The sequence below is a fragment of the Hemiscyllium ocellatum genome, chromosome 3, assembly GCF_020745735.1.
Source record: "Hemiscyllium ocellatum isolate sHemOce1 chromosome 3, sHemOce1.pat.X.cur, whole genome shotgun sequence".
In the NCBI taxonomy this organism is placed as follows: Eukaryota; Metazoa; Chordata; class Chondrichthyes; order Orectolobiformes; family Hemiscylliidae; genus Hemiscyllium; species Hemiscyllium ocellatum.
Genome location: NC_083403.1, coordinates 88,506,175 through 88,530,743, shown reverse-complemented (window position 1 = coordinate 88,530,743; position 24,569 = coordinate 88,506,175). Strand labels below are relative to the sequence as shown.

At 40.9% G+C, this 24,569-nt stretch overlaps 1 protein-coding gene across 2 annotated transcripts in view; it reads left to right on the top strand.

Moving 5' to 3' along the window:
* Positions 1–24,569, top strand: part of msraa (methionine sulfoxide reductase Aa) — a 521,940-nt gene that overhangs the window by 83,919 nt on the left and 413,452 nt on the right. Inside the window, exon 1 of one of the 2 annotated variants that reach the window (XM_060851618.1) lies at positions 10,767–10,854. The exons of the other annotated variant lie outside the window; for it this stretch is intronic. Within the exon in view, the coding sequence (XP_060707601.1) occupies positions 10,839–10,854 (16 nt within the window). The 5' untranslated portion in view covers positions 10,767–10,838. Of the gene's footprint in view, positions 1–10,766; positions 10,855–24,569 lie in introns of those variants that run through there. 2 annotated transcript variants of the gene reach the window in all.

The window sequence follows — 24,569 nt, the reverse complement described above, 5'->3', positions numbered from 1 at the left end:
AGATCGATCTCTTTCCTCACTATCTCCCTGGATCCCAACCCACCACCTTGCTAGTTTAAATCCTCCCAAGCAACACCAGCAAAATTCCCTGCCAGTATCTGTCCTTCTTGTACAGGTCACTTCTACTCCAAAAGAGATTCCAATGATCCAAAAATGTGAATCCTTCTCCCATACACCAGCTCCTCAGCCATGCATTCATGTGCTCTATCCTCCTATTCCTGCTCTCACTAGCTCATAGCATTAGGAGTAATCCAGATATTACTACTCTCGAGGATGTCCTTTTTAAATTTCTGCCTAACTCTCTGTAATCTCTCTTCAGAATCTCAACCTTTTCCCTTCCAATGATGTTGGTTCCAGTGTGGGCAATGACCTCTTGCTGGCTCCTCTTCCCCATGAGAACATTCTGCACCCTCTCCGAGGCATCCTTGATCCTGGCACAAGGGAAGCAGCACACTGCTTCAGGAGAAGGGTACCTATATAATGTAAGTAAAATGCAATGACATTGTGTCGCAAGTGCAATAGATCATAAAATGCAAAGGACATTGTGTCCTCCTTCGGGGACATGATTTATTTCACCTTTAACAATGCTTACACATTCCATAACTGAGTCTTCAAAGCCTCTATTGCTGTTTGAAACTGCATGATTTCTGCTAAATTACTGAGTCTCTGCTACTGGAATAATTCTGATAATTTATTTGGCTCACAATACAGGGACACCATTAATTAATTCTTGTGGCTGAAATTTTGTGGGCACATGGATCCAAGGGGATGTGTAACTTTCTTCTGCCTACATATTATTGTTGGATTTGTGATACTTCCAGGGCAGTTAACCATAATGGCCCCTCAGTTACCTTTGTACTAAAGTTAAATATTAGATGTTACAGCCATGTCTCTAAATGCGCACCAGACCTAGTGAAATTATCTAACAACACTGTACCCGAGATAATATCCAAGAGAACATTCAACAACTGTCATTGCAGAACCAGTCAGTTGTATATGGTTTGAATTGTGTTTAAATATTTAGAGTTAGGTGGTCAGTTTAATGGAAATATTTTTCTCCAATAGGCTGAGTTGTTAGTATAGCCAAGAACAGTCTGATCTCCTCTATAATTTTGCTATGTTGGACACCAGAGATTGTTTGAGCTGCAGCAGATGCAATGTCAGCTGTCGCAACAATTTATGCTGTCAAGTATTTTTTCAATTACTGGCTTAGTTCCCAAAGTTTTGCATTTCTAATTTTGAGAGTAGTGTCGCTGGTAGCGTTTTTCCAATTTTACCAAGGTGAGATGCTTTAACAGAGAGATTTTAAATCTAATGATCTAACCTTTTTCCTGGATTGTACAAGTATAAGGTAGCTTATTAATTAATTTATGCTTACAAGATAGGAAAGCGTATGTCAGTAGTGGCGATTAAAACTGAATTCTCGTTTGATTTATATCATTTTATTTTGCATTATACTTCCTCTGTCATGTACCCTAGAAGGTTTATTATCTTAAACGTGCCTTACAAATGCAAGTTATTATTAACATAGAGGAAAATGATCTGCAAATCACAAATACTCCACTAGGATGTTTTACTATTCTTGAGTTCCAGTGAAGTCAGCAGCTAATAATATTATGACACCTTGATTTAACATGTACTTTTCTATGGTATCACATTAATCCAAATAGTTTAGTAATACTTTACTTTGCAGGAATGACGACAAATGCGCTATTTTGTTGGCAGAGAGCAATTGACCTCCTCTCTTTGGCAGATCAATGCCAAGGTTTTATTTCCTGTTATCATTTAGTTGCTGTTTTCCCTTTTAAAATTAACTAGTTTATCTGCTGTGTTGCAGAATGGGAATTTGGTAGTAGTACTTCTCTATTCCATAATATTGTTGTCAGAAGGTCATCATTCCTTGAATGGAACCAGATGCCAAAGGTAGCTACTGTTCATTTACTACCCTGTCTTCTCTTTCGTAACCTTTCCTTTTTCCTGAGCAATTAATTAAAAGACAGGATCTGACCAAAAAGGAAGGATGACATATTTCAGTAAAATATTTTTTCTCTAGTGGCATGCTGTTTAACTTAATAAAATACTCAGAAGCACATTACTGCATTTCATGTGTATTTTGCCTTCATACACAACGCTACATATACACAAAGTTTCAGCGTTAGCAGAGGATAATATGAAGCAGGTCATGTGCTTCACAGTAAATGTGCATTGCATGATGCATCTTTTTCACCACATACATTTTTATTAACCCAAAGATATGTATGTCCCATATGCTCCTGATTTGAAGGATGTGCAGTCTAATCGATGATTCAGGTGAATCCTACCTATCCTACCTATCAGTTGAAGTTGAGTTAAACACGCTATAAGCTTTAATATACATTTTAACATTTGAAAAAATATACAATTGTTAAGAATTTTTGCAACAACTAAAGAACAGTTCAGATGCTTTAAGTAGTTAACAGTTGAGTTTTTAAATTGAAAGTCTGGGAGAGAATTTCTGCATTGTATTACATAATTTTCATCATTGATTTTGATTCTTTATCCTGTTTAAAAGGAATAAAGATTTGATCTGTTATATTTTCGTTGTGCCTGTTGATGAAACTCAGTATAAACCAGTTTCCTCACTCAGACAGAGAATTAATTAATAGTTACCATAATGAGATTTTAATGAACACGATTCATGTTGGCAAGGGTAGAAAAACTCTGAAAGCTAACCCAGAAATTAAGCAATTTGAAGACACGATTGTGTAATTTTAATATTTAAAATATTTATAGGTTTACACATAATGTACATATGTAAATTCTTGATATGGTTGTATTGTTTAATAAATAGGAACATATTGGAAATCTAAGAACTTGTGATGGATTTAAACATATATTTGCTACATTTCCATATCTTTAAACTCCGGCATGATTTACATCATAATCACATTTTAATTGTGAGGATTCAGAGTAGCATCTTGTAACTTATTCAACTAAGCATGATTATTACATTTTCCAAATTCTGCAACTGTCATTTTTTTCATTCCTTTCCTTATGTTCTTCAAGAGTCAGCTTTACATTTTCAGAAAAAAATATTCTTTATTTGCCCAAATATGAGACCGTCTCTTGAGAAATTGTTATCACCAGCTTGTTGCAAAACTAGTGAGAGGTGATTTTGAAACAAGTCCATCATTACATTTACCCGGCCTTAGGGAGATCAATATGTGCAGCATTGCTGGACTGTTTCCACAATGACAAGACGGGAACAATAATCCCCTCCCCCACTATGCCTCCTCTTATTGGTTCATTTGAATCCGCAGCATCCTGAAGTGAATGATTTTTTTTGATCCAATGCAGACACCACAGCAGTCATTTCAAAACATGTTCTGGCTTGATTACGTTTAATCTTCAGTATTAAAAATCTTCAAATTAAAATGTCTTATGAATGACAACCATAGTTAGCAAGCTATAGTGTATATAAGTGATATACTTGTACTCTTGAAGAACATAATAAAATCCCAATTGTATGAGCTCCATTGGCTGTATTATGTTGCTCCTTTTGAATTGCTGATGTTTACTGTTCAAATGACGTCACTGCCAGTTCCTGCTTTTTGAAACTGGCAATCACATAGTTGACACAAATCAATTTATTCATCATGGTCACAACATTAGATTGATATATTTGAACGAAATTATGTTTGAGAAGGTTCAGCTCTGCATCATAATGATGTTATTTTCACACCAGTTGGTTCATTGTGCTAACATTTGTAGAGATTGAAAATAATAATGCTGTTTTTGTGATGTGGATTCCTATTTAATTCCTTTATTACATGTGAGATAAACTATCCGAAGAAATATTTTTGTGTTGCCAAAAATCGCTGCAATGAAACTTCTCTAGAGCAATATTCCAGAACTAGGACAAAACCAAAATATTGCAAATGCTGGAAATGGAAAAATAACTCTATCCTGATTAGTTCCAACCAGAAACTTGAGATATTTCTCCCCTTGGTGACCACATATTAATGCAGTGCATGAAGTTGTATAAAAACAATAAACTGTTGAATTCCGATCTTCTCCGACCAGTACAGCACCAGCACCAGCACCAGCAAAATGCTTTGAAAGTACTCCCCTTTACAAATTCATTTCTAACCTTCCTTCATCTGTGGGCGGCATGGTGGCACAGTGGTTAGCACTGCTGCCTCAGCGCCAGAGACCTGGGTTCAATTCCCACCTCAGTCCACTGACTGTGGAGTTTGCACATTCTCCCTGTGTCTGCATGGGCTTCCTCCGGGTGCTCTGGTCTCCTCCCATAGTCCAAAAATGTGCAGGTTAGGTGAATTGGCCTGTAGTGTTAGGTGAGGGGGTAAATGTAGGGGAGTGGATATGGGTGGGTTGCACTTCGGTGGGCTGGTGTGGGCTTGTTGGGCTGAAGGGCCTGTTTCCACTCTGTAAGTAATCTAAAGTATTCATTCCATTTCTGCAAAATCTTGTAGCCCTACATTGCAGTTGGCTGTCTCTGATTTATTGTCAGTTTATTTTCTCTCCTTGTGATAACAAGAGTAGAAAAGATGTTCCTAAACACATTACACCTAAACATTTCTGGAATTCTCTTTATGAATCCTTTAATCTTACCTCTGTGTGTTTGTGTACAAATGTGCTTTATGAACTGAGATATATCAAATTTCCACCTTCCATGTAAATGTGGGATAGGCCTTTTCATTATGAATGGGTTTTTTTTATTATGATCTCTTCGCAAAACAAGTTTGGAAGTCATGATTTGGAGATGCTGGTGTTGGACTAGGGTATACAAAGTTAAAAATCACACAATTCCAGGTTGTAATCCAACAGGTTTAATTGGAAGCACTAGCTTTCGGAGCACTACTCCTTCATCAGGTGGTTTTTTGAATACGCGCAACTTATAGCAAAGTAGGCCACACAACTTATAGCGAAAGTTTACAGTGTGATGTAACTGAAATTATACATTGAAAAATACCTTGATTGTTTTTCTTGAGTCTCTCATCTGTTAGAATACCATGATAATTTCACTTCCTTCTTTGTGAATCACACAAATTTTTTAAAAAGTTTATATTCTCAGGATAACTGTAACAATTGATGTCAGCCAGGTAAGATTAGATTAGACTTAGTGTGGAAACAGGCCCTTCGGCCCAACAAGTCCACACCGACCCGCCGAAGCGAAGCCCACCCATACCCCTACATTTACCCCTTACCTAACACTACGGGCAATTTAGCATGGCCAATTCACCTGACTCGCACATCTTTGGACTGTTGAAGGTGTTGAAGGTGTTAGCCCCCTTTGTCTGTTGTCTGAGCCATAACGTTTATACTGATTCTAATAAAAAAAATTAAGAGTCTTAGATGGATTTGTGCAGTTTTTGAGCAAAATATAATGTAACTCTGCAAGTACAAATTCACCCCCAAAATGTATATGTGTATGTGTGCATGTGGGTTTGTGTGCGTGTGTGTGTGCGCGTGTGTGTATAGTGTAATGGTGGTCACCTGTAGTGTGACATGAACCCAAGGTCTCGGTTGAGGTCCTCCCTATGGGTACCAAACTTCTCTACCAGCCTCTGCTTGGCCACGTTTTGCTGCTGCCTGTCAGGAAGTTTGCCTTGGAGGATGGTCACCCGAAGGTCCAAGGTCGAATGTCCTGGACCGCTGACGTGTTCTCCAACTGGGAGCAAACACTCCCATTGATTGTTGTATGGTGACCATTCATCCTTTGCCGTAGCCTCTGCTCGGTTTCACCAATGTACCATGCCTCAGGGCATCCTTGCTTGCAGCATATGAGATAAACAACGTTGGCTGAGTTGCATGAATACCTGCCACATAGGTGGTGGGAGGTGTCCCCACTTGTAATGGTGATATCCATGTCCACACTGTGACCCATCTTGTAGTGCCTACATGACAGGGTAATATGGAGTTGTCCTGAAAGCTGGGCACTTTGCTACGAACAATGATCTGTTTAAGATTTGGTGGTTGGTTAAAGACTAGCAGTAGAGGTGCGGGGAAGGTCTTGGGGAGGTGCTCATTAAACCTGTTGGACTATAACCTGGTGTTGTGTGATTTTTAACTCAAGTTTGGAAGTATATTGAATATGACCAAAGAATCATAGAATAGCTAACAGCACAGAAGGTGGTTGTTAGTCACATTCCATGTTCTTTCCCTATAGCTCTACATTTTTATTTCTCTTTAGATGCTTATCAATTTTCTTATTCCATGATTTGAACCTGCCTCTACCACTCTCTCTGGCTGTAGATTCCAGAAATTTGCCACTTGCTGCATAAAAGGAAGTTTCCTCATATTGCCTTTCGTACTTAGGGCATTAGTAGATTAATGCATTGGTGTGCTCTGGGTCTTGACTCTTATTCATTGGAAACAGTTTCTCCATAACCACTCTGATAAGACCCCTGACTAGTTCTATTAAGTCTCCTCTCAACTAAATTGTCCCTAAAAGTGAATGATATAATTTAGCAAAGTACGGCGGCATGGTGGCACAGTGGTTAGCACTGCTGCCTCACAGCGCCTGAGACCCGGGTTCAATTCCCAACTCAGGTGACAGACTGTGTGGAATTTGCACGTTCTCCCCGTGTCTGCGTGGGTTTCCTCCGGGTGCTCCGGTTTCCTCCCACAGTCCAAAGATGTGCGGGTCAGGTGAATTTACCATGCTAAATTGCCTGTAGTGTTAGGTAAGGGGTAAATGTAGGAATATGGGTGGGTAGCGCTTCGGCGGGTCGGTGTGGACTTGTTGGCCCGAAGGGCCTGTTTCCACACTAAGTAATCTAATCTAATCTAATGTTGCTGAACAAAGAGACTTGGAGTGCAGATTCATAGTTCCTTGAAAGTAGAGTCGCAAGTAGCTAGGGTAGTGAAGAAGGCATTTGGTATGCTTGCCTTTATTGGTCAGTGCATTGAATATAGGAGTTTGGAGATCATGTTGCAGCTGTACAGGACATTGGTTAGGCCACTTTTGGAATATTGAATGCAGTTCTGGTCTCCCTGATATAGGAAGGATCTGAAACTGGAAAGGAATCAGAAAAGATTTACAAGGATGCTGTCGGTGTTGGGGTGTTTGAGCTATAGGGAGAGACTGAATAGGCTGGGGCTATTTTCTCTGGAGCATCGGTGGCTGAGGGGTGATCTTTATGGAGGTTTATAAAATCATGGGGGGCATGGATAGGGTAAATAGACAAGGTCTTCTCTGGGGTGGGTGAGTCCAAAACTAGGGAGCATGGTTTTAAGGTGAGAAGAGAGAGATTTAAAAGGGACCTAAGGGACAACTTTTTCATGCAGAGGGTGGTGTGTGTATGTAATGAACTGCTCAAGGAAGTGGTAGAGGCTGGTACAATTTCAACATTTAAAAGACATCTGAATGGGTATATGAATAGGAAGGGTTTAGAGGGATGTGGGCCAAATGTTGGCAAATGGGACTAGATTAATTTAGGATACTCTGCTTGGCATGGACAAGTTGGACCAAAGGCTCTGTGTCAGTGTTATATATTGTAAGACTTATAACTGAAACCCTTCATCACTAGAACCATTCTACTCAGCCTCCATACTCACTCTCATGCCTTCACATCCTTTCCGAAACATGGTTAAACCGTCTGTAATTGCAAGTGTTGGGACAAATCTGCGACATTTTCCATTCTACAGCCCACTGACGTCATCTATGTTAACTACTGTAATTTCCTCCCTGACTTTCCTCAGATGTGTTCCTTCTGTTCATGGTGACTCACTAAATATGTCTACCTAAACTAATATCTTGCCTTTATTAAATATGAACATAAATATGATCTTTTTTTTCTCTATGACTCTGGCAACATTTTATTCTTTGGTAAAGACCATTCAAGGTACTCTCTCAGAAGCTCAACCAGTTCTTTGTTCCATGAGTGAATCCCATTTTTTTGTATCTTGACATAATGGATAGTCAAGTATAGATAGATGAATGCTGAGTGACTCAAGATAAATGACTGTAGCAATATGTGCCATGGTATGGCAAGATCTGGCACCATAGTCAACAAGTTCCCATGACCCATCAGTTGCACTGAAAGTCACCATGGCTCTCAATTTTTGTGGACAGATAGTTCCAGTGCTCAGTAGCATTTCCAAGTCAGCTACCCATATGTGTATGTAGTCATTCCACATGCCCTGTTTTGTTTGGGTTGGGAGCATATAAACGTTCCCGTGGATGTGACAAGACACAGAGGGCCAAGGGATTTGTGGACATAGCAGACTTCTCAGAGGTCAAGGAGCTGTAAACAGTACAAATGTCACAATAAGTGCATCACCCCATTAGCAGGATGCCTTCATGAACAGGAAATTCCTCCATTTATTGAATATCTAAGTGGTGTGTGACCACCGCCAGATGTTTCCTGCACTTATATGCCCATTTTCCAGGAAGCTGCCATGATGGGCCATTCAGGGTGAGAAATTTACAGCTGTTTCAGGTGTTTAGGTTCCCAATATGGTTTTCTGATGGGCTTCTAATGAACAAGACGTGCCGTTTTACGAAGATGCTTGATGAGTCTCTTTAGGCAGCTGCAGATGGCAATACAATACCAGTCACGTGCAACTAGCAGCAACATTGAACAGGCTAAGGGCATTTTGAAAATGCAGTTGAGATGTCTTAACCCTTCTAGAAGGTCATTCCAGTTTTCGAACATAGGAGTCTTGATAATGATGGTTTGCTGCATGCTCCAACAAAATATGACCAAAGAAAGAGAGAAATAAATTCTGATGGTAATGTGCAAGTAGAATTAAGGTGGTTTGCAAGGTCCCTGGCTTTGTGAGGCATCAATGCTAACCACTGAGACACCATGCTGCCCCTTTTGTTTGAAAGTAGACAAGTAATAGTGAATATTTGAAAAGTAGTACATGGTCTACAATAAATAAGCATTCCGCTAAAACATAAATACAGAACAAGAAAAGTGTATCGGCTGTGTCGAACAAAACAACTTAAAGCTTGCATCAGACCAAAAAAAGTGGCTTGTAAGAAAAAAAAGATTGGCACCAATTTAGGACTCCTCAAGGATGACCAAAACAAACTGATAAAGGGGTAAAGAGAAAATGCATGGAAGCTTACAGGCAAGGTAAAAACAGACTGTAAAAGATGCTTAGGTAAATGAAATGTAAAAGCACACTGGATTGGCTCCCCAACCATCACCTTCAACATACGCACCCTCATCACTGACACAGTGTCAGAGTTATGATCTGTCTGCAAGGTTCACTGCAGTAATTCACCCAAGGCCTCTTTCACAGCACTGTCCAAAACTGCAACCTCTACCATCAGACATTGTTTTTTTTTATATATAAAAATGAACAGGGAGGCGAATATGAACATCGGCCCCTTAGAGAAGGAGACCTAGGAAATAATGGCGAAAAAGGAAATGGCAGAGAACTTTCTTTTGATGTCAGTTGAAAGGAGAAAAAACTATATTTAGATGCCAGTTGCTTTGAAAGTAAGTCCCAATCTTTTTGAACAAGCATTTCTTTCTTCTCTTCATGCTGTTGTCAAGCAGATATACAGTATCATTTTGATTAACACATAGTCTGTAGAAGCCCCCTTGACCAAAGCGGTGTCTGTGATTCAAGTTTCTGAAATTGTTTTTATGGAAGGAATCTTTTTCTAACCTGTATTGAATTAGTTATCATTTGGCCTTTTGAGTGTGCATGTGCACATGTTGATTATTTTTTTAGATTAGATTAGACTTACAGTGTGGAAACAGGCCCTTCGGCCCAACAAGTCCACACCGACCCGCCGAAGCGCAACCCACCCATACCCCTACATTTACCCCTTACCTAACACTACGGGCAATTTAGCTTGGCCAATTCACCTGACCCGCACATCTTTGTGACTGTGGGAGGAAACCGGAGCACCCGGAGGAAACCCACGCAGACACGGGGAGAACGTGCAAACTCCACACAGTCAGTCGCCTGAGTCGGGAATTGAACCCGGGTCTACAGGCACTGTGAGGCAGCAGTGCTAACCACTGTGCCACCGTGCCGCCCATTATGTTCCTATACACTTTTTAACTTGTTTAAAATATCAAAAATGTGTGTGCCCATTTTGATTTCAGTATACTAATATTTATTCAGTTATGGCATTGGCCTTTCTCTTTTAGTAGTTGGCTCTAAGGAGCATGGGTTGTAAGTTGCAGCTGGCTCATAGCACTGATTTGGACAGTGGAGGAATTGATACATCTGAACGTGCAATTCTGTTAACTCTACAGGCTGATTGCTTGTGATCGGATGTATGTAAACCTACAATTATTGCTGTTTTGTTTGGGAAGAGGTTAGGAATAGGGTTAAGGTTTTCATTGAATGAAGTTCTAAGGGTAGATTCTCTCTGCCAAAAATAAATGACTGTCAAAATGGTGTCAACGGTCAAATTATAGGTGCTGATGAAGCCTAGAATAAATTATTGATGATACACCATGATTAAATAAGGAGAAATGAATGCTAATGGTTCACCGTAACAGCTGTCTGCTTAGTACAAAATGAAGGGGTTTTAAAGAGATTAAATCCTTTTGTTTAGACTTGTTTGAATAGAATTTTCTTAACATTTGAACTGATAATAATGCTGTGGTATGTGCTCTTTGGAGCTCAACACAGGCTGGTGACTTGTAGCTGTAAAAGTCTAAATTTACATTTGATTTACACGGTGCATGTTATGAATAAAGTAGACTTTCTAGGCACCTAATTGAGAGGCCTCCTTTGATGGAAGAAACTTTAAACAGGAAGGGTGGTCTGCATTTGAACAGATGGGAGATAAGCTGCTTGAGCAAAACATAAAAAAGTAATGGGCATGACTTAAGCTAGATTTGGAGAGGACAGTGGATCGAATGCGGATAAGTAAAGGTATTACACTCATGTACTCGTGGATAATTTTCGTAATGTGAGGGAATGGAGAGACCAGAGGAAGGGATCAAAGTAGAAATAATTTCATTAGGATAATTGCTGATTGCTTTTAAATGCAAAATGTTAAGTAGAATGTTTTATTTGATTCTGTGTTTAGATTTAGCATTTTGCACATTGCCTGAAATTAGCCGTAACCTTAAAGTAGGTGAAAGCTTGGTCTGTAATGATCTCTGGTAGATTTGAAATCATATTAATTTTAGTCTAATCCATAAATGTATTAGCAAAAGACTTTAGAGAAATATTCTGACAATTAAGTAGAAGGCAAAACAAAAAGAGAAATCTCTTGGTTTTACAATAATTTTATTGAGTTAATTTGGTTTCTCAGATAACAGCGTGAAATAGAAGAATAAACTATATGTAGTGTCTTGGCAGTTAAATGTGACTTTAGGTCGTTAAATGAAAATTTCTAGAAGGCAGAGTCAGGTCCAATTTTGTTGGGAAACTTGGATTGCGTGGGAATGAGACATCAAGGGAGGAGGGGGTAAAAAGAGATACAGAAATAGCAAGAGACTGAGAGATCTTTTTGGATTCTAGTTTTGGGAGGGTGGTGTAATTTATTTTGCATGGGAGATGACTGCAGATATCCTTTAGCAGAGGGCCCCCTTTATGCTTTTGAGGCCTGGAAAGGGTAAACCTTTAAGGGCACAGTACCATTTAATGTTTTCCTTCTTGAGGGCTAGTCTGTCTATCACTTGATCTGATTGATGGTTGTTTATTTCATGTTGTTTGCAGCTACAGGCTGTTCTGCTATAATATGCATTTTGTTAATGCAAATTTGCTGTAATGTGATTGACGAATTGGAGACGCTATTTCTAAAGTGTGAACTTTTAAAATGTGTGTTGGTTGTAACGCGATTATATCGCAAACACTTTAAGCACTGTCTCTAAAGCACGATTTTTCTATAACACTGGGTTGCACAAGAACATAACCATTGCATTATCGAAGGGGGGAGTTGTTACATCGTTCTTGTGAGGGTGTTTGGTGGCTGGACCAATGTCTCTACAATTTTCTCTCCCATCCTCAGTACTCCACGATGTACTTCATCCAGTTCTCATGACTTACTAACTTCAAAATGCAGCCAGCATTTATACCTCCAATTATTTATCACATTTTAACCCATCTAACATTTCAACTACCTCCTCTTTCACTATGACTCTCGCAGCACCTTCCCAATTATTAATGACAGATGTATTCATTTAGAAGTTCAGTCATAAGATCACAAAAAATGGATATCAGTCAGGCAAACCTTTTGTGAACTGTTTCTGATGCATGTTCCTCCTTAAGAAATAGGATCAAATGATCAAACGTGATGTGATGTCACTAATGCCCTATACAATTGTAGCAAAACTTCCCTATTTTTGTATTCTTTGCAATAAAGGCTATTACTCCATTTTTCTTCCTAATTACTTGTTCACTTTAGCTACTCTTTTCATTTTTTTGATGAAGTGTGAAAGCTTTTACTGTTTGTTTTAAATTTCTTGCTAGTTTTCTTTCATATTTCATTTTCTCCTTTATTATAATTTTCATCCCCCTTAGCCGTTTTGAATTTTTTCCTAATCTTGTGGGCTACAGAGATTTATTTTCATACAGGGAATACAGAAAGTAATATTGATGTTTGCAGATGAAAAGTAAGTGATGATGGCCTGAAGGAGACTTTCTTAGTTTAACACTGAAAAGGTTCTTTAGCTACTGTCAAACCGATAATGTCTAATATCTTCAATTGACTGATGATGAATCCCCTGATAACCTGAACGTGCACAGGATAATATTCCAGCATACAGATGTAGGGATGTCTGTACTTGATTACAATAGGATCTATCACTTCTCCACCACTGCACTTAGACTGGGCTATGGTTAAGGTCTGTGGGCTTACAAAAACATCTATGCTAAAATGACACTAGCTTTGTACAAAGAGGCTTTTGAAGTTTGTGTGTGCAAAATATCAAAAAATTATTTCAAAGAAACAGAAGTTATAAAATGGAGTATTTGCATTCTAGAGAAATGGAACAGGAGACCGTCATTCAGCCCCTTTAACTCTGCTTTCTACTATTCCCTCAGATCAGGATTGTTCTGCGTCTGAACTCCATCATTCCACCTTTGCTCAATATTCCTCAAAACTCTTACCCAATAAAAAAGCTCTATTGATTTCAGCCTGGAGTATTGCCATTTTTCCTACATGTTTCTAGCTTTTGGAGAAAGGATCCTCTTTGTGTGAAATGTCAAAGCACCCATTTTAATGTTGTGTCCCATGCATTTGGGTTTCCCATCAGAGGAAATTGTTTTTGAAACCTTTTTGCCATTTTAAGCACCTTGATTGGTTCACATCTTAAGAACAATGCAACACGTTGAATCACACCCCTAATCACCTTAAGACATGTGCACTTGTGATGCCAAAGTATAGAAGGCTCTAGGCCAAGCACTAGAAAATGGAATGACAATAGTTAGATGGCTGTGTTGACTGGTGTGGGCGCAGTGGGCCAAAGGGCCTTTTCTAGTTATGTAGGTCTCCATCACTCTATGACTGCCTCAAGCTTTGCAGAACTGTACATCATTTCTTTCAATTTGATCCTATTCTTTACTACTTTGGTTAGCTACAAATGTTGCTTTCTTCTTATAATCTTAAGAAATACATCTTTATGAAAATTACAAAGCATGTGCTTAAATGTCTGCCACTGTTTTTCCATCATTTTCCATTTTAACCTGTATTTTAATTAACTCAGCCTTCTAGTTGCCCTTTAAGTTAAGACTCTAGCTTCAGACACACATTCCCCAACCTCAAACTAAATATAAAATTAATTATGTTAGCATCAGTTGTTCCTTAGTTTCAGAATGTATTGTTTTCAGAAATTGACCTGAAATATACCATATGCACTCACCTTTCTGGCTCTCTTTGCTAGATTTATTTGCGTAGTCTATATGAAGATTAAAATCTCCCACAAATTACTGCAGTCTCATTTGTACATGCATGTATTATTTCTTGATTTATTGTCTGCCCTAGAGTGCACCTACTCTGAGGGCCCAGCAAGATATTCCCATCAATATTTACTTTCATTTTGCTATTTCTTATTTCAACTGAAACTGATTCTAGATCTTGAATGTCTGACCAAGATCAATTGTTACCACTACTGATCACATTCTTTATTAACAGAATTATCCCATGTCCACTCCCTTTCTTAAATGTCAAAGCCCTGGAATATTTCAACCCTAGTTCTCACTTTGTGGTTATGCATCAGTGATGGTTATCAGCGTAAATAGAAGTTAATGAGTATGATATAAACTTATCCATCTCTCCTAGAACTCGTCACAATACTCCAGAAATCTAAAGCCCTCCTTCCTGTGCAATCTGTCCACTAAGACACTCATTTGCTCTATGTTCTTCAGCTGAGGCATCAGAATTAATATCTTTTGAAGTGCTTCTTGCTGGTTTCTTTCCTAGCTCCCACATATTTGCCTACAAGACCTCCAATGCTGGTTCTGACTGTGTCATTAACATTGACATGGACCATGGCCTTAGGCTGTTCACTAACCATGCGCTGCCACCCATGCCTCCCCCCCCAAAACTCCAGTACAGCCATTCAATGATATCCTCGACACTGGCACCACAGAGGCAAGACACCATACTGGAATGATTTTTATAGCCATTGAAAAGCTCATCTGCTTCCCTAACTGTAAAATGTTCTGTCAGTATTGCTTTCCCAATCTTCCTCCTGCTCCTTGGCACAGCCAAGCCAGCAATGGTGCCATGGTCTTGGCTCTGCATTCCCCAGAGGAACCATCATTTCCAGCTTGAACATAATGTATACTGAATGGCACTGAGATGCCCTGTCATGCCTCTTTTAGACTATTCACTAAAATTGTATAAAGTAGAACTTAAGACTTTAAAAACAAACCTAAGGTAATAACCCTGTTTAATCATTCATGTTTCTCTGTTTAGATCCTGAACTCAGTACTTGATCTCGACACTGAGTTGAATTTGCTCAGATTCTGCTGGGTTTTTGTCTTTGTACTAACTTTAACCTTACTCTTCTGACATTTATTCCCCCTCCAGAATCTGGCCACTCTGCTACTTTACCCCTGAACTCCTTATCTCCAGCTCTGTGATTCAACAAAATAAAATCTGAGTTCATACATTTGCCCTTGCTAAGAGACTGGGACAGAGATTTTCTGACTTGATTGATGAATATATCATCTATCCACTTCTTGTGATGTCAGTCCTTAAAATGTTTCATTTTTCTTGTCATATAGCTGCTGTTTCAGAGTCACTCCCCACACACTGATCCCAATCTGTCTGTTCTCACTATCCCTGCTCCTTTAGACCTCTCATCTGTGCTCCCACAATTCCTGCACCTCTTGTATTCCCACTGTAGTCATTGTAACAAGGTCAACCAGTGGGACCTTATAGAATATGAGTTCCTGATTGTGGCTGTTATTCTGGTCCAATCGGGGAGCCCTGGATGACATAAAAAAAGGATGAGTGTCTGAGAGACTGACATGTCAATGTCTGACTTTGTATAAGACAGTACTCTCTCCACGTGAACAGTCCTTGACTAAAGTGAGGACTGCAGATGTTGGAGATCAGAGCTGAAAATGTGTTGATGGAAAAGCGCAGCAGGTCAGGCAGCATCCAGAGACCAGGAGAATCGATGTTTCGGGCATGGAGCTCATGCCCGAAACGTTGATTCTCCTGCTCCTTGGATGCTGTCTGACTTGCTGCGCTTTTCCAGCAACACATTTATAGCAAGGACTGTTTTTTTTATTTCAAAAATATACTTTATTCGTAAAATATTCATAAAATAATTTGATGGACTGTACATTAGGTAATGCCATGCATATTTCCACATTTACATACACAGCTCAGAATTATCATTATTACATACAGGTCTGTGCATTTCTCGCTCATACGCCCAAATATTGAGCTGAGGCGTCAGCAGAGCCCAAATGACTGCATGGGCCCCCTGTTCTTCTTTAGACAAACAGATGTTAAATGGTGGTCTTTCCCCACCGCGCTTTGGTGGCAGCTGCCCCAAGCTTCAGCGCGCCCCTCAACACGTAGTCCTGGACCTTGGAATGTGCCAGTCTGCAACACTCAGTCGGGGTCAACTCCTTCAGCTGGAAGATCAACAGGTTTCGGACCACCCAGAGAGCGTCCTTCACCGAGTTGATGATCTTCCAGGCGCAGTTGATGTTCGTTTCGGTGTGCGTCCCGGGGAACAGGCCGTAGAGCACGGAGTCCCGTGTCATGGCGCTGCTCGGGACGAACCTCGACAAATACCACTGCATTCCTCTCCAGACTTCCTCTGCATAGGCACATTCCAGAAGGAGGTGTGTGATAGTCTCGTCCCCCCCGCAGCCGCTTCGAGGGCAGCGTGCGGTGCGGCTGAGAGTCCGGGCGTGCATAAATGATCTCACAGGTAGAGCCCTTCTCACCACCAGCCAAGCCATGTCTTGGAGCTTGTTGGATTGTTCTGGCGATGAGGCATTCTGCCAAATTGCTTTGACAGTCTGCTCAGGGAACCACTCGACAGGATCCACCCTCTCCTTTTCCCGAAGGGTCTCAAGGATGCTACGTGCTGACCACTTCCTGATGGACTTGTGATCAAAGGTGTTTTTCTTCAAAAATTTCTCCACGAAGGACAGGTGGTACGGAACGGTCCAACTACTCGGAGCATTCCGTGGCAGCGTGGCCAGGCCCATCCTTCGCAACACCGGGGACAGGTAGAACCTCAGTACATAGTGACACTTGGTGTTTGCGTACCGGGGATCCACGCACAGCTTGATGCAGCCACACACAAAGGTGGCCATCATTTTCAGCAAGGACTGTTGACATGTAAATAAAAGGTGACTTGGATCGGATACCGGCCTCTCAAGACAGCAACGCATGATCCTGAAGGAACTCTCAACAATCATTTTTGAGTTGGAGTGAGCATTTTCTTACATCATGTCTTTATTTGGGAATCTTGACTCCTTCAACCCTGCAGTTGAGGACTGTGCCTAATATGTGGAAAGAATGTGTTACTTTATTTCAAGGTAAACACTATTGTGACAGATGAAAGACAACAAAGTAATTCTCCTGATTGCAGCTCCACAGGCTGATTTTCCTGTCATTAGAAGCCTAATTTTCCCTGAGGCACTAGGTACTAGAACCTTTCAAGAATTGACTGACATAGTTAGGGAATATTCCAACACTAAGCTGCTTCCACTTCTGAAATGCTCTTGCTTTTATTTGGCAAATTGTGAACCGGGGAACCTGATGTATACCTTGTTATGTTATAGCCAGAAACTTGGCTGTTTGTGCTACATTCTCCTGAGAGTCCATCACCTCTTCCAAAACAGCAAACTTGTTTGAAATGGGGATAGTCACAGGAGACTCCTGTACTACCTGCCTCCTTCTCTTATCTTTCCTGGAGTTAACTCATCTACCTGACTGTGTAACTAAAGGGTGACTTGTGATGGGAGGCTGGCCTCTGTTGAGTTTTTTTCACCCACCTCTCACTTCTGCCACTTCCCTGCTCTTTAGACTTCCTGCTGCTCACCTCTTTATCTCCCTGCCTCTCCCTTTTCCTGTTTGGACTCCCTGATTCTAGTCAATGCTTTTATTCTCACTGTTCTTTCGCTTTCCCATCTCTCCCCTCTGCTTCTCTTGTTGCTGCTGGTCTGGGACTTTAGGTCTCCATTCTTTTTAATTACTCCCCCCAACAATCCTCAGATTCTGCTCTGCTGGCTACTCCTGTTGCCTGATATAATGTCTTTGGTCATCTCTGCTTCATATCCCAGTCTCTTGCATTTGCTGCTGCTGGACATTTACAAACAGAAAGCTTAATAGGGAATGTATGTTTCAGTGCAAAAGTATTGATGACTTAAAGGAGTAAAAATAATTTTGAAGATCTGAGCTAATTCACTCTTGATCTGAAAACATCTCCTTATGGTATGCATCACCTTAATATGCATTCAAATTGTAAACAGCATTTTACTCCACCTGAAATAATTCCTGTTGAACAATGTTAATGGTGGATCTGTATTAGCAGTAGATCTCTGCTCAGAGTATTTTCCCTCTTTGGCAATAGTTAAATATGAATTGTCTTGAATATTTTATACGGACAGTTAAGAGTGTAAAAATTACAAAAATGTCAGAAACTCTTCTGACAAGCATTTAGGTTCTTGTTATTTTCAGTCATTTTGTTGCTTTCTTTTGTCAGAGACAATCCGGTGAAATGGTTACGGACTAATAGCTTTTATTCATTAGCTGCTTAGAGTAATGACTCTCCTGCCATGTTGTAAATTTGATTTACAAGTATAAAGAGCCCAGTTATTTTCAGATCCTGCCTAGCTGAGCAATTTTACAGTGGAGACCAAGTGTTGAGTTGTAGTGTCAATAACTAAGATATTTAGTGAAGATATAAAACTCAGTTATAGCACAAAATAAGTGAAAATTGTCGCATTTTTAACTTCTTAAACTGGATCATTTTTCAATTTGTTGAATTTCAAGAAGAACTCCATTGTCAGTACTGATAGACAATCTGTTTCAGCTTTTATTTGAAGAAATAATTTCCAAAAATTTGATGAGTATTGAGGGTTGAACTCTTACTGGTAGTGCTATCAGTTCACAATAGAACCCGGTTCAAGAGGCCATTTAGCCCATCAAGCCTTTGCTTACTCTTTAAAATAGTGATTAAAGTAGTCCCACACTGCAGCTCGTTCTGCATACTTCTGTTATGTTTTCCTTCAAGTATTTTATCACATTTCCTTTGAGTGTTACAATTGAACCTCCCCCTAATAACCTGGTTGACAGTTTGTAACAACAAATTATGTAAAGTTTCTTCATACCACTCCTAGTTCTTTTGGCCATGAGTTCTTTCGTTACTGAGTTGCTACTGGAAGCAGCTTCTCCTCATTTGCTCTTCCAAAATTTTTCATGATTACATTTTTTTTCTTTTGGAATGTTTCTCCTTTGTCCAGGTAAATAATGATTTTTTTTCTTCCTAATTTGATGTTACTTTCTCTTGTATCAATGTTTTTTTCTGCAGAAGAGGGAACTTTATTGATTATTGTAATTGTGCAACAATAGATTTGAAGTGAGTACTATTATCTAAAATGTATAAAATTTGAAAATGAAACAACAGTTTTTGTGACTAAAGAAGGTAATTGGCAACTAAATCATTTGGTAATTAATTTCCAATTGTATGCTTTAGTAGAGAAAAATGCCAAATCACCTCGGAGAAAATAAAAAGGGAGTGTTTTAGTTACTGTACAGCATATTATCCATTCACCTTGATGTCTGCATTTGAAATCTGTAGATACTGATATCAGTCTGAGTTTTCTATTTACTTTGACTTTTGTACAATGAGTGAATTGACATCAAACAGATACCTTACTGATTCTCTCAAATTGTTGGAAGGTGGTGGGAAATTGGTGTCAAAAGGATGTTGTGAAACTTGAAAAGGTTCAAAAAAGACTTGCAAGGATGTTGCCCGGATTGCAGGATTTGAGTGATAGGAAGAGGCTGAGTAGGCTGGGGCTGTTTTCCCTGTAGCGTCAGAGGCTGAGGGGTGACCTTAGAGGTTTATAAAATCATGAGGGGCATGGAGGGATAAACAGACAAAGTCTTTTGCCTGATGTGGGGGAGTCCAGAACTAGAGGGTATAGGTTTAGAGTGAGAGGGGAAAGATATAAAAGAGACCTACGGGGCAACTTTTTCCGCAGAGGGTGGTGCAAGTATGGAATGAGCTGCCAAAGCAAGTGGTGGAGGCTGGTACAATTGCAACATTTAAAAAGCATTTGAATGGGTATGTGAATAGGAAGGGTTTGAGCCAGGTGCTAGCAGGTGGGACAAGATTAGTTTGGGATATCTGGTCAGCATGAATGGGTTGGACTGAACGGTCTGTTTCCGTGCTGTACTTCTCTGTGACTCTAGGAATTTATGGTCATTTTCTGCATTGATTTTTGTCTACCCTGCTTATAGTCAGATTGGGTTTGCACGAGCCTGCAAAATTTACATTAGAATTTTATTCATCTTTGCCTCCTGTTGTGGCCCGCTTGACCAACATATTTAATTATTCTCCTGCTGGTAAGCAGTGTGCATTTACAGGTTTGATTGAACATGCAATCCACAGGCCTTAGATGTCAAATGAATGACCAAGATATTCTCTCCCAGTTTTCACCTCTTGGCTATGCATTTTTCAGGCGTGTAATTGGTTGCCATTTTTTGAACATGAGTTATTTTCCCTTTTCTCTGATGAAGTCATGTACAGATACCAAGTTCTGGAATCATCTCCATTATTTTCTGCAAGCCTGAACCAAAATGTGCAAGCTGTCTGTAATTGTCCATTTTGTTTAAAACTGTGGCTTCCCTGCTGACTTAACTAGAGAGTCGGGCCTCCATTTTGCTAGAGAGATGAGGAGAGAAGGAGTGGTGAAGCAAAGGCTGCCGGGAAAAGTGGGTTTTCCCGCATTAAAAGGGACTTAGCTCGGGAGTTGGGCCTTCATTTGCCAAGAGGTGCGAGGGAGGAGCGAAGGACTTCTGGGAAGTCATATGTTTGCGTTACCCAAAACACTACTCGGGTAGTGTCTCCCACCCACCCCCCCCCCCCCCCCCACTAATCTGTGCGCCAGATTGGTATGGTAACAAGTTTTTTTTAATTCCTTATTTTTTCAACAGTCTCTTTGGGAATTTAGAATCGTGGGAATGGCAGTTAAATGTTCCTCCTGCAGAATGTGGGAGGTAAGGGTCACCATTAGTGTCCCTGCTGACTACATCTGTGGGAAGTACACCCAACACCAGCTCCTCAAAAACCACGTTAGGGAACTGGAGCTGGAGCTGGATGAACTTCAGATCATTCGGGAGGCAGAGGGGGTTATTGAGAGGAGTTACAGGGAGGTAGTCACTCCTAAGGTACAAGAGAAAGGCAAATGGGTTACAATCAGGGGATGGAAAGGGAACCAGCAGGCAGTGCAGGGATCCCCTGTGGCCATTCCCCTCAACGATAAGTATACCGTTTTGGATACTGTTTGGGGGGGGCGGATGACTTATGAGGGGAAAGCAGTGGGGTACAGGGCTCTGGCACAGAGTCTGTCCCTGCTGCTCAGAAGGGGAAGAGAGCAGAGCAGTAGTCATTGGAGACTCCATTGTTAGGTGGACAGATAGGAGATTTTATGGGGATGAGAAAGACTCCTGGTTGGTGTGTTGCCTCCCAGGTGCCAGGGTTCGTGATGTCGCTGATTGGGATCCTTAAGGGGGAGGGGGAGCAGCCCCAAGTCGTGGTCCACGTAGGCACCAACAACATAGGTAGGAAGAGAGATGTGGATTTAAGGCAGAAATTCAGGGAGCTAGGATGGAAGCTTAGAGCTAGGATGAACAGAGTCGTTGTCTCTGGTTTGTTGCCCGTGCCACGTGCTAGTGAGGCGAGGAATAGGGAGAGAGAGGAGTTGGACACATGGCTACAGAGATGGTGCAGGCAGGAGGGTTTTGGATTCTTGGATAATTGGGGCTCTTTCTGGGGTAGGTGGGACCTCAACAAGCAGGATGGTATTCATCTGAACCAGAGGGGTACCAATGTCCTGGGGGGGAAATTCGCTTAGGCTATTGGGGTGGGTTTAAACTGATCTAGCCGGGGGATGGGAACCAAAATTGTAGTCCGAGTATAGAAAAGATTGTGAGTAGGGAGGTCCGAAATCAAGTTTCAGGGATGCAAGATGGCACCGGCAAGCAAGAAGTTGGTTTGAAGTGTGTCTACTTCAACACCAGAAGCATCCGGAATAAGGTGGGTGAACTTGCAGCCTGGGTTGGTACCTGGGACTTCGATGTTGTGGCCATTTCGGAGACATGGTTAGAGCAGGGAGAGGAATGGTCGTTACAGATTCCAGGATTTAGATGTTTCAGTAAGGACAGAGAAGATGGTAAAAGAGGGGGAGGTGTGGCATTGTTGGTCAAGGACAGTTTTACAGATGCGGAAAGGATGTATGGGGACTCATCAACTGAGGTAGTATGGGCTGAAGTTAGAAAAGGAAAGGAGAGGTCACCCTGTTGGGAGTTTTCTGTAGGCCTCCGAATAGTTCCAGAGATGTAAAGGAAAGGATAGCAAAGATTATTCTAGATAGGAGTGAGAGAGACTGGGTAGTTGTCATGGGGGACTTCAACTTTCCAAATATTGACTGGGACCACTACAGTATGAGTACTATAGATGGGTCAGTTTTTGTCCAGTGTATGCAGGAGGGCTTCCTGACACAGTATGTAGACAGGCCAACAAGGGGCGAAGCCACATTAGATTTGGTACTGGGTAATGAGCCCGGCCAGGTGTTAGACTTGGAAGTAGGTGAGCACTTTGGTGAAAGCGATCACAATCCCTGTTTAGTGATAATGGTGTATACCACTAGGCAAGAGTTACAGCTGGAGGAAAAGCAATTATGACGCGATTAGGCAAGATTTGGAAGCATAAGCATAAGGAAACTGCAGGGGATAGGCACATTAGAAATGTGGAGCTTATTCAAGGAAAAGCTACTGTGTGTCTTAGATAAGTACGTACTGTCAGGCAGGGAGGAAGCTGTAGAGCACGGGAGCCGTGGTTTATGAAAGAAGTGGAATCTCTGGTCAAGAGGAAGAAGAAGGCTTATGTTAGGATGAGATGTGAAGGCTCAGTTAAGGCGCTGGAGGGTTACAAGGTAGCCAGGAAAGACCTAAAGAGAGAGCTCAGAAGTGCCAGGAGGAGATATGAGAAGTTGTTGACGGATAGGATTAGGGTAAACCCTAAGGCTTCCTATAGGTATTTGAGGAATAACGAGTAAGATTAGGGCCAATCAAGGGTAGTAGTGGGAAATGGTGTGTGGAGTCAGAAGAGATAGGGGAAGCACTAAATAAATATTTTTTGACAGTATTCACTCTCGAAAACGACAATGTTATCAAAGAGATTACTGAGATACAGGCTACTAGACTAGGTGTGATTGAGGTTCACAAGGAAGAGGTATTAAATCCTGCAGAGTTTTGAAAATAGATAAGTCCCCTGGGCCGGATGGGATTTATCCAAGAATACTTTGGGAAGCCAGGGAGGAGATTGCCGAGCCTTTGGCATTGATCTTTAAATCGTCATTGTCTACAGGAATAGTGCCAGAAGACTGGAGGATAGCAAATGTGGTTCCCCTGTTCAAGAAGGGGAGTAGAGACAATCCTGGTAATTATAGACCAGTGAGCCTTACTTCAGTTGTTGGTAAAGTGTTGGAAAAGGTTATAAGAGATGGGATTTATAATCATCTAGAAAAGAATAATTTGATTAGGGATAGTCAGCACGGTTTTATGAAGGGTAGGTCATGCCTCATAAACCTTATTGAGTTCTTTGAGAAGGGGACCAAAGAGATGGATGAGAGCAAACCAGTTGATGTGGTGTTTATGGATTTCAGCAAGGCGTTCGATAAGGTTCCCTACAGTAGGCTATTGCATAAAATGTGGAGGAATGGGATTGTGGGAGATATAGCAGTTTGGATCAGTAATTGGCTTGCTGAAAGAAGACAGAGGGTGGTGGTTGATGGGAAATGTTCATCCTGGAGTCCAGTTACCAGTGGTGTACCGCAATGGTCAGTGTTGGGTCCACTGCTGTTCGTCATTTTTATAAAAGACCTGGATGAGGGCGTAGAAGGGTGGGTTAGTAAATTTGTAGACGACACTAAGGTTGGTGGAGTTGTGGATAGTGACGAAGGATGTTGTAGGTTACAGAGAGACATAGATAAGCTGCAGAGCTGGGCTGAGAGGAGGCAAATGGAGTTTAATGCGGACAAGTGTGAGGTGATTCACTTTGGCCGGAGTAACCGGAATGCAAAATACTGGGCTAATGGTAAGATTCTTGGTAGTGTAGATGAGCAGAGAGATCTTGGTGTCCAGGTACATAGATCCTTGAAAGTTGCCACCCAGGTTGACAGGGTCGTTAAGAAGACATACATCGTTATAGCTTTTATTAATAGAGGGATCGAGTTCCAGAACCATGAGGCTATGCTACAGCTGTACAAAACTCTAGTGCGGCCGCACTTGGAGTACTGTGTACAGTTCTGGTCACCACATTATAAGAAGGATATAGAAGCTTTGGAGAGGGTGCAGAGGATATTTACTAGGATGTTGCCTGGTATAGAGGGAAGGTCTTACAAGGAAAGGCTGAGGGACTTGAGGCTGTTTTTGTTAGAGAGAAGAAGGTTTAGAGGTGACTTAATAGAGACATATAAGATAATCAGAGGGTTAGATAGGGTGGACAGGGAGAGCCTTTTTCCAAGAATGGTGACAGTGAGCACAAGGGGACTTAGCTTTACATTGAGGGGTGATAAGTATAGGACAGATGTCAGAGGTAGTTTCTTTACTCAGAGAGTAGTAAGGGTATGGAATGCTTTGCCTGCAACTGTAGTAGATTTGCCAACTTTAAGTACATTTAAGTTGTCAATGGATAAGCATATGGACATACATGGAATAGTGTAGGTTAGATGGGCTTCAGATTGGTATCACAGGCCAGCGCAACATCGACGGCTGAAGGGCCTGTACTGCGTTGTAATTTTCTATGACGTATGTATATAAGATTTGAAAAAATAACTTGTTTTCACTTATAAGTTCTTTCTGAGAACCTTTTCAGAACTTTCAAATCATTTCAATAACTTCCACTTCCCGAAGCAATGTTTGAATTTTCTCT